The sequence below is a fragment of the Botryllus schlosseri genome, chromosome 6 (genome assembly GCF_051294905.1).
Source record: "Botryllus schlosseri isolate E-star chromosome 6, Bs_hap1, whole genome shotgun sequence".
Lineage (NCBI taxonomy): Eukaryota > Metazoa > Chordata > Ascidiacea > Stolidobranchia > Styelidae > Botryllus > Botryllus schlosseri.
Genome location: NC_137241.1, coordinates 20,999,215 through 21,010,415, shown reverse-complemented (window position 1 = coordinate 21,010,415; position 11,201 = coordinate 20,999,215). Strand labels below are relative to the sequence as shown.

The 11,201-nt window shown below is 41.1% G+C and overlaps 1 protein-coding gene across 1 annotated transcript; it reads left to right on the top strand.

Moving 5' to 3' along the window:
* Positions 1–14: 14 nt before the first annotated feature.
* Positions 15–11,146, top strand: LOC145440160 (uncharacterized). The gene is made up of 10 exons (XM_080317741.1): positions 15–50; positions 110–227; positions 3,489–3,634; positions 5,288–5,391; positions 5,700–5,813; positions 5,875–6,119; positions 7,494–7,661; positions 7,742–7,848; positions 7,912–8,016; positions 10,049–11,146. Exons 1-10 carry the CDS (start codon positions 15–17, stop codon positions 10,184–10,186), a joined length of 1,281 nt encoding a protein of 426 aa, XP_080173867.1. The 3' UTR covers positions 10,187–11,146.
* Positions 11,147–11,201: the final 55 nt, after the last annotated feature.

Here is an 11,201-nt window from a genome sequence, read left to right as displayed (position 1 = left end):
ACTGCCAAAGGAATATGCCGGCCAACGTCAGCGAAGGCGTCTTGAACAACGTAAGCCCGCAGCTGTGGATTAACCAAATTTTTCGGTGATATATTGAAATTGCCTTCAGAGACAGATCATTACTATAACGAATCTCAAACATTCTCTGCACCCTGGAAACTACTCATGCTCAATTGCGCACATCGGAGAGACACGATACCTCGTCCAATACACCATCTGCGTGAAACGTAAGTCTCCTTCAACTAAAACGCTGGGCCGGATACATATTACCGACTACCGGACCCTGATCGGACATATCTATTTCGCCTGCCCTATACCATCACATGTCACTTCATTTTCATCGCTTGCGCTTGTTATGTTATCTTCTGTTACTTTTCATTCAGTTTGCAATATGCAAGCCTCTCATTTACATGTACCCTAGGACAATCTAGCGCAATTATGTGGTTTTTTGAGAAGACAAAATTACAAATAAACTGAACTGAACTGAACGCTATAATGCACCGGACACTAACCCGACGGAAGGCATTTAGTTTAAATGCGAGTTTTAATGTCTTTCCTAGCTGATTGCTATCAAACGTAAGACCTTGGTAGCTTTCACGCCCTATTTAACGTCCACTTGCGAATGAATATAGCTTTAATAGTTACACGAGCTTTCGGAGCGCCGCTCCTTCATCAGGTGTTAAAGCGAAAGTAACGCAAAAAGAGCAACGCAAAGATATTTTCAATTTGAACATATGTATATTATGACATCATAGGCAATAAGGATTTATAGATTCCAAAGTCGCATACTTCATGAAGTCATGGACACTAATATCAAGTTTATATTCGAAATGCATACAGTACGTTAAATGTTCCTAAAATTGGATTAGATAAGGTGTTTATAGGATAATTCACATGCACAAAAGGTGTTAAGTCAAGCATTCATGGTGTAGTGAGACATGCATCCTTCATCTATATTCAGCCCTTGTCGGAAAGTGTCAAATTTGTCAATATATTTTTGCTCAGTAGCCTTGCGGAGGGTAGAGTCTTCAATGTTGCCGACCAATACGTTGATTGTCATGTCGTTCTCCGAGTGCGCAGCGGAAGAAAAGTGATCAACGACAGGCTTCGATTTGTTACCTTTCGAGATATCGTGTCGGTGGCCATTTACTCTCTTGTGGAGAGGTTGGCTCGTCTCTCCAACGTACCATGCATTCGTACATCCTTTTCGACATCGAATCAAATATACGACGTTACTTGATTTACAAGTAAAGTGGCCTTTGGTGTTGTGCCTGGCGCGTCCTCTTGTAATCATGGTGCTGTAATTGAGAATAGCACACGTCTTGCATGATGGTTGTCCGCACTTTACCACGCCGTTTTCTCGTCTTGACCGAGGTATAGCCTGCTGTTTACCAAAATGTTACGCAAGTTGCGTGGTTGCCGGATGGCTAGAATAGGTCTTTTCGGGAATACTTCATTGCATTTCGGATCGTTGATCAGTATTCGTTGATGTTTTCGTAAAATCTTTCGGATCTTTTCTGCTCCCGGGAAATAAGTAGTGACCATTGTTGTTTCGACTGCAATCTAGGAGATTTTCTCGTGGTATATTGAGCGCCTTTTGTATTTGGTTTTTTATTAGTTGCTGGTCGTAGCCAGATTTGATAAGTTCGTTTCTCAGAACTTCCAAATGCTCATTTTTGTCCTCTTTCTTCGAGCAAATTTTATGAACTCGAAGGGCTTTGCTGTAGACCAGAGGTCTCAAACACGCGGCCCGCGAGAGTATTTTGTGCGGCCCGCGACGGCATTTTGGAATTTCAAGTATTCAACAATATATTCAAGTGCCATATATCTTTTTAGATATAAGAACTTGAAGTTCACGCTAAAACAACTATAAAAATCACTGAAATCTCAACAAACTTGTTGTTTTTTCTCTTTATCCATGTTATTATCGGTGGCGAGTAAGGTAGTACTGCGCTCTACAGCTGTAACACAAATGAACTCCTCGCCGATTGGACATTTCTATTCCAGGGGTTCTTAACCAGGGTCCGTAGACCCCATCGGGGTACGAAGCACGACATCAGGGTACGAGATGCATAGTGGAATTAGGCCGATATGCTGTGGATCTCTCTACAGCTTCCATGCCATCCTTATGAGGAATACTGGTATACAGGGATGATATGTCCATGGTGACTGATATCGTACCTGGTATTAAGTGATTGGCATTCTTGAGCTTGTTCAAGAAGTCCGTGGTATTACGACAGAAACTTGGTGTGCTTTTCGCCAACGGTTGAAGATGTTTTCCACGTATCCGGATATGTCTTCCGATTGAGTTTTCTTGGATGACACGATGGGACGTCCATGAATATTCGCTTTGTGCAATTTCGTTAGAAGATAGAAGCGGCCAAGAGATGGATCAGAAGGGAAATTGATCTTGATTTTTCCTCTTCTTCCATATCCAAAGATTTAATAATTTTCTTCAATTGTTTTGTGTGTTCTTTCGTCGGGTCGCAATATAGTTTTTGGTATGATATGGAGTCATTCAACAGTCTGTAGCCTTCTTTTATGTCCATAACGACAACTTTTCCTCCTTTATCAGCAGGGTTGATTACGATGCTTTCATCCTGATTGAGTTCTGTGATTGCCCTTTTCTGCTCCTTCGTAAGATTTTCGTTGTAGTTTCTGTTCATGTGGACGTTAAATAGGGTGTGAAAGCTACCAAGGTCTTACGTCTATATATATCGTCTGCTATCGGCGCAACAAAGCATTCTGATTGCTATTGTAAGCTATAAAATTGCTGCAAAGTGCAGTTAAACACGAGAACCGGAAGTAAGTTCTGTGGGCGTGAGATAATGTCTATCCATAGATGATGAAATAACAAAAAATGTCGATTTGTTAAAGCAGTTTTTGATTGTTTTCCGTGGATATTATTACTGCATTCATGTTGTTGTTGTTTTTGTTTTGTTATTCGCGGTGTTTCGACCACTAAGGTCACTATCTACACTATGATATTTCTTAGTATGATTGAGGATCTACCAATACTTAAGTAGAATTCGGTCGGGTTCGAGCTCACATATATCCATTAAATCTACAGAATTATGTTGGCCAGGCCAGTCGCGTCGGCCGTATGTGAAGTTCAGGTACTCCGGCCAAACGATTAGCTTTAGCCATGCGGTTGCCCAACATCTGAGCATGCGAAACAATGAAAAACGACAGATCAGCATGTGACACTTTAGCGTGCGTCACTTTGGCACGCGGTTCAATAACCTTAATATTTACCCTGACCTCATCCCAACCCCGAAATCAAGACTTATATGTGTCCTTACCCCAAGCTAAACCTTAACCCAATCCTCAATCCAAACCATTCCCAGCCCTAGCTCCAAATTTTACCTCCATGCTCTAGTGTCGCATTCCCAGTGTCATTGTCACATGCTGAAGTGTCGCATGCTCTCATGTCCACGGACCTATAGCCGTACACGACGTCGACAATTGTCACTATATTTTTCTTGCAGCGAAAAGACCGCGGACCCAAGTTAACATAAGATGTAGCACAGACAAGATTCGTTACAAAGTCGGGAATACAGCTACGATCGAGTGCAACGTAGACGTAGCAACCTCACCAGCAACCGACAAAGAGTTCAATATGAACTTTTACCCGGTATGGGGTATTGTAAGGGATATATAGAAGAACTCTATATATCCCTGGGTATTGTATATAGTATCAATAGATTTGAGAGTTTGCGAACAGTTTACCGCTATGCGTGGTGAAACTACGAACTAAGAACGGGCATACCAGGCATACGACCTTCCGGACGATTTCATTTGGCGCGCGATGTAATACTGAGTAAATGAAAAATTTATAAATAATTCATTACCTTTCTGCAGAAAGCTAAGATTTTCAATAATATATGCTTTGAAGTAAATAATCCCTCATCGTAGCAAATGTCGAACATGTTCCAACGCCCGGTGGAAATCTTGCATCTTCACTTCATATCAGGAGTTCTTAAACTATGGATCCCAGACGGGTCCGTTAACTATAGTTTTAGGGGGTTCGTGAAAGGGCAATACCTCATCAAAAAACTTTTAATCCAGATTATTGAGAATGAGAATGAGAGAATGACGTCGTCAGTGGGACAGTAGCTAACTTGTCTAGTCACTGATTATCTTATTTTGGGCCTGTAATAGCCTAAATAGAGTTGAGATTGATGTGATGACCTTCCCGTCATCGGCTTCTGAAATATTGGGGGTACGCACGTGCAACCGCCAACGACACATGAAGGGGTCCGCAATCAAAATAGTTTAAGAACCATCGCTGTATAAAGATAGCCATCCGTGACTTGACTGCAAATTCCGAGAATAGAAAAAGGACCGAGTTTTCAAAGAAACATGAACCAAAAGCAATGGTGTTAAGAAATCTATCCAACAGTTTTTAAGAACACCTCCAATGGGATCAGTCTCAATAATCACTCCAGCATGTACTGGTCTAACGTTCCTAGGAGTAATGGGTGATGCTTGTAGCAAGGAATAATAAAGCAATATTACTGACTAAAGAATGCAGTAGATGAAGTGATGACCTCGTTTGACATGACAAATATCGGCAGGGTTTCAACAGAGACAACTGCGTCGTAGTACAATACCTCCACGAGAAAAACAAAGCATTTAACGAGGCTTTGACTGAGAAATGATTCACCAAAGTCCATCCCAATAACTCCCCGTCTAATTCATTCGTGGTCATCATTAAACTATAAGTCAGTGGTTCCCAACGTGAGCGATATCACCCCCCAGGGGACGATTTGGCGGTCTAAGTGGGCGAAAATGACGAAGGGGGCGATAGGGGGGCGAAAATGGACAAAAGGGGCGACAGGGGGCGAAAATAGCGAAGGGGGCGATAAGGGGTCGATGAAGCGTTAAAACGGCTATATTGGAGTCAAGTCGGAGAAATGACCTTTTTTTTTAGTCAATCCACGAAAAATTGGTAGCAAAAGTGTAAAATTCGACATCGAGCCGAAAAGTTGACCTTTTTTTTTAGTCAACCCACCGGTGATTACAGTTTGTATGCCCATTTTTCGGTTCACAAAATTTGGGGGGCGATGATTGGTGTTGAACCTGAAAAGGGGGCGATGGGTCAAAAAAGATTGGGAACCACTGCTATAGGTCCCCCGTCTATTTGATCCGAATATATATGCCGTATTGTGTTTCCATGTGAATAGTACAGTTGGTTATAGTGTTTCAAGTGTAGAACAAGTGTATTCATGTTTTTACAGGCGTCGTAACATTCGTAACGTATATTTTATTTTTGTCTGACAAACAGTTGCGCGCTGATATGACGAAAGACGAGTCAAGAGACAACATGTCCTGTACGGCGCCTCTACTGAAGTCACCCGCGACCCTTGACGACAGAGCCAATTGCTCATTGTGAGTTGAGAAGCCGCCATGATATATACGCCATACAGTTCACGTTGTCATGAATATCAACTTTTCGCCAATCAGGATGGTTACGAACAATCATTATAAATTACGTAGGGTATAAAATAGGTTTGGCTCTTTCGGTATGAAAAACAGGATCGGAGTCGGGCCAGAGAATTTGTCGATCCGCCCCGCACTTATAGCTACACTTTAAACAACGAGTAAAATTGACTGCTGCTGATGACAGCATAGCGGTGTAGATTAGTGTTATTCGTTGCTGCTTTCTAACGCAAATAGAAGTTCAATTCCTCAAACAGCACCACGGACCGCACGATTGAGCAGATATGTTTCGCCGTAATCCCGAGCGAAGAAGAGTGGGAGAGGGAAAAAAACAAACCTTCGCAGATTTTGCGAATGACGTACACCCTGAAGTGAATATCTCTTGACGCAACAATCTGACCCGAGTTATATATCTCGCGCTTCGAATTACAGAAACCTTCAGCCCGAAGATTTCGGTTACTTCCAAGCCTTCGTCAGGTATAATGTGGACAATAATAACGACACTGCCGTGGTTGAAATTGTTCTGGACAAGGAAGAGCAAAAACGAGCCGCGTTAATCGGCGGGGTGCTTGCAGGAACGGCAGTTGTCTTGGTTGTAATAGGCTGTGTCTTATATTTCAATCGCCTTCGCGTGCGTTTGCTTTGGAGGAGATCGACCTTCGTTAGTTATGAATCCGGTAAGACTTTCACATTACAGTTTACCTTAGAAAACAGCATGAATGTTGCGAAACAGTGGTTCTTAACCTTTATCAACCTGCCGAGTCCTTGCGGTAATCCGTAAGTCTTCGGTGAACTACAAAAACGAAAATTTACCACATTACGCATCTGATAATACATTACTAGTGGAGAATAGTGGTGTCCAACATGACTTGTGCAATGTGCATCAACAACAGTGTTAAAAGAACAAATCCGGTTAAACATGATTTACTAACGAACCAACATAGTAATGAATATTTGCTGTTGATCAGTGTGACCTTTGATGTTTGAGTCGCTTGTGTGTGTCTTGACCACTGCGATTTGCTCAGCGAACCCCGGTTAATAACCGCTGCTCTGAAAGTTGATCTGCAATAGGGTTTCAAAACGCGTTGTTGAAAATATGTTTTAAACTGTCTTTTAAACAAATGCCATTTAACCTTTTAGTTAGTTATTCCCTAATTGTGTATATACTTTCGTAAAAACATGTAGTGTGAACGTTCGATCGAATTGCACCGGATTTAGTAGACGTATACGATATGGGATGGTTGGAATTCTTGAAATTGTCGTCGGTTCAACAATTAAATCACGTATTTATAAATCAGAGCAGCGAAATAGATCTTTTAATGATGGTGACCGCCGACCATAAAAATGCTGCATATGTAGTTCTGGTCAAAGATATCTTTTGGTCCATTTAAGACAGGGGCCGAGACCTTTTTCGTCGAAAGGGTCATATTAAGCCTATATTTTCAATTGTCAATGTCAATTCATGGTGACGTCATAATTGAAGATTCGTGACGCCACTACTAAATTTAAACATGTGTGTTTTAATTACAACACTAATCGGCGATATTATTGATATTATCGTTTATTACTTGGGAGGAGATCTAAGACAATGTGCGATTTTCCTTTGCGATTGTTCGCTGCGCGTCGTGTTCAGTTCATCAGTTGTATGACGTCACATGAATCGAAAATTCTACTTGACACTCACGGACCAGCATAGCGAGTGGTGTGTCGGAATATTGGTGACCCCATTCATCCATGCGGGATGCAATAATTTTATATCGAAATATTTTGATTTTACTGAAATACACTCCTGACGAAAAAATGATTTATGCCCATTTCCATCGTAGCGTAGGGCTAGGGTCGTAATCGTAATCTCAACATTGTCAACAACCATGTATGGGGCTGCGACAATTTTTGAATCTGCATCTACTGCGTCAATGTGGACATGCTCACGGCTAACCTCAATATATCAGGAATCACTATGTGCATTTTCAGATTTCTGAACTCAATCTTAGTCGGGGATTTTTTAGTTTTATGTATGGGATAAAAAGCATCGCCTCCCTTCTCTCCAGAATTATGTCGCTACGGCGCATACTTTACGTATCTGTGGTCCAACGATAAACCTAGTGCCACCACAACCAATGTAAGATACTCTGATCTGATCTCGGGGATAAGAGAATTCGTGGAAAAGATGGGATTCCAGATCTACGATCCCGCTGAACAGCCAGCCGATTGCCATTGTGAGTGTACACTGTACAGATAGATTGTGATTGATTACGGGACAGCAGAGGTGCAACAGTAATATATACATTGCGTATAGGGCCGATTCAAAACGCAAAGGAAATTCAGCAACGATGCGATCGAGTTATCATTATTTTGACAAAAGCATTTCTGGAGCAGTCGACGGTTGAACCGGATTTGTATGAGGTCAGAGTGCGCGATATGATCGATCGTACGCTGTTTGATTGCAAATGATTTTGCGATTTCTAGAGCTTTTTCGACAAGAAGTTCATACTGATTGAAACACCTGATTTCGAAGCTGCCTATAAGGCCTTGGATCAGGAACGCAGAAACGGAATTGACGCTCACTTTCAGGTAAGTCTTGCGACCAACACATGCATTCACATGCATTCACATGCAGATTAGCGAACAGACTGACCAATGAACATCTGTGTCAACCGCTATACCGCTAAACTCTATTCAAATACAGATACTAGAAATAACTTACTTAAATTCAGAGGTGAACAGAGGCGACTTACGTCCACTTTAAGCCTTGTCCGCTTGCCCAATTTACTCGAATTGAGACAGTTAATTCCACCTCTAACAGATACATTTTGACGCAACAGTATACTTAGAGAGATGGTGCGAACCCCTGAAAGGTTCAGGTTCGTGTGAACCTTATTACCCCTGGCCCATAAACATGTTATACAGTAGCCAACACCCCAATCGCACGGAATTGATTTTTATGATACAATAAAATATCAAATCAATATGGATCCCGTGCGCCTGCTAGATTTTTACATTAGACAGCGATGTATTCTTTATATCAATTACATTGACTAGTTGAATGAGCATCATTCACTGACTACCTACTTGCAGTGTATTACGTTCTTGATGTTGTGTGATTTCCGGTCAAGCTCATAGCAGAGAGTGACTAAATATTCACAAACGGGAAGCTGAATATTTCGAACAGACTTTTGTAACAAAGCAAGTACAATTTTTGAGGAGATTGGCAAGGTGCATGCTCACTTAGTGTTGATTTCTTTATGCTGCCAGCGCCATGCCTAGAGTGATCAGAAGTTGAAATGCAAAGAATTTCGGTCAAAGATGTTATAATGACGTGAAAATTGTACTACATGAAAAAGGTTTAGAGTGCAGAACCTACCAAGGTTCATTTGTGAACTTGAACATCTCAATTTCTGAGGTTCACACACAGAACGCTAACGTGAACCTCACGTTCACACAATTCCTAATACTAACATCACTGCACTTTGAATTTCGTGAGAGAGAGAGAGGTCCGAATCGCCATAAAACCGGGTGAGATAGCCCCCGCAATATGCGATGACGAAACGACAGAGATGTATCGACTATGTCAACCTAGGACCGGTGGTTCGAGTCTTATGATAGTCGACCCGAGAACCTTGTGATGGAAAAGAGAGTGGCGACAAGCAAGAATTGAAAAATTGTAAATTTCACTATGACTAATAGCTGAAGGATTTCAGAGTAACAAATTCATTGAACCAAGTAAATGTCCAGCCAGTATACTTTCTTCCGCCTTGGATTGGAAAAGTGATTTTTATTTATTTGAGAAGCAAATCATGTTGTCCGTTGGTCAATGTTTCTTGTGGGTACAACCTATGATATTTTCAAATAAAGATCTCACTTGCCTGCAATACAGAAGAATGTAGCCTACTACCTGTCACAAAACAGAGTGGTATCATTTACAATTGTATACGTATCATATAGGGACAGTCGTGGTGGGCCCTGCATCACTTTGGTTACAACAAAGAATTGACCAACATGCCGACAATAAAATTTGGAAACCAGATGCCAATGCTATTTTTGATACCCAATCAGAGACCGATAAACTTTTTACGTGATTATGACCAGACCTTACACATCCATACTGTACAAAATCCTATGAGGTGAGCATAACTGATTTTCAATTCTTGCTTGTGGACGTGCTCTTTTCCTTGTCAAGGTTCTCGAATCGACCACCATAAAACCCAACAATAACAACCGATTCTAAGTTGACAAACGGACCGCCTCTATACTCTACGACTATATTTCATTGGTGTTATGTCTCTGACTATATATTATAACGTAATTGTATTTGTTCTGCTTGCGTGCTTAACAACCTCGCTTTGCGCAGGCTACTGTTTTGCTTTACACCTATTGACGCCACATTATATATCCCGTCTTAAACTTCGAATTGCAATCTCCGTATTTACTAATGCTTGCTGCCGATGAGCTTGGAGTGAATGAATTTGCGAATATGAATGTGTTGTTTGTTGAAATATTACTTCCGACTTCCAGTTCAGTAGAAATGCTGACCACTTCTGCACTGACTATATACAGTTCCCATTACATAGCCACAAAAATGTGCTTTCTTCTCTCAACGATTCAGAGAAACTACACGATAAAGTGGTCGGGGCGAGGCGGCGAGTTGTCTCCGAGGTTTAAGATGGAACTGGAACTCGCGATGCCTAAAATAAGGACAAAGCGACAGAATATATACGAAGAGATCGAAGAAAGTTATTTATGAACGTTGTTGCTACTGTTTTCATGATCTTCCGACATCATAAATCATTTTATACGATTTCCGATATAATTGTAATTTTTCATCATTCCTGCACTGCCAACTTTTAGCGGGGCCCATTTCGCCCAAGGATTTTGCATGTTATAGTAACGTGGTTAGGATGGCGACGAAGAACCCAGATACATCTCTCAAGCTCAAGTGGTGATGCTGGAGTCGACCTAGGCCGGACTCACACCCGAAATCACCAGCGATTAGTAGATTTGAAATTTCGATGTCCTAATCGAATGCAAATCCGAACGTTTGAATCCTAATCCCAGTCGAAATCCAGATATTTTGTATATTCCATTCCTAATCCTAATCCGATATTAACTTGGAATTCCTCTTAGAAAGCCTACATCTTCTGCCTGTATTTCTGTAAAAAGAAATAAAGCGCATAATGAGTGCCAAAGCACATGAAGTAACTTTAGTAGAACGAAAAAAATTCTAGGATATGTCGTAATTTCGCAACTTATGGGCTGTAAACGCTATAGTAATCCGTGGGATTCACTATGTAAGTCTGAGCTATAGTCTGGCATGTATTATATTCATATCAACGATGTTGTGTCAATACCATACGCCACAAGGTGAGTTGTATTGTAGGAAGCCATCCATGAGTTTGCCTGATGAGTGAACCAACTGGATGCTGATTTTACAGACCTTCTACGCTTATGGCTATGCTGTGTGGTTCTTATTATTTTGATTGAGAGCATTATGTGTATATCCTTAATATTGTATTGCTAGTATGGATCTTTACGATCACGTTTATACTATATATGCATCCTTATGAATATGCATTTATTAACATCATTACCAGTGATGATTGTCATTGTGTAAGTAGCCTACGCGGCTTGTATCAACGACTTCCGTTCGAATGCTTTTCTATATTAGACGCTGATATCTTTTGTAAATAAATAAATAAATGCTGAACAGCAGTGGTTATTAACCTTTCCGCCAAGGCCCAATGAGGGGGGTTATGATTTTG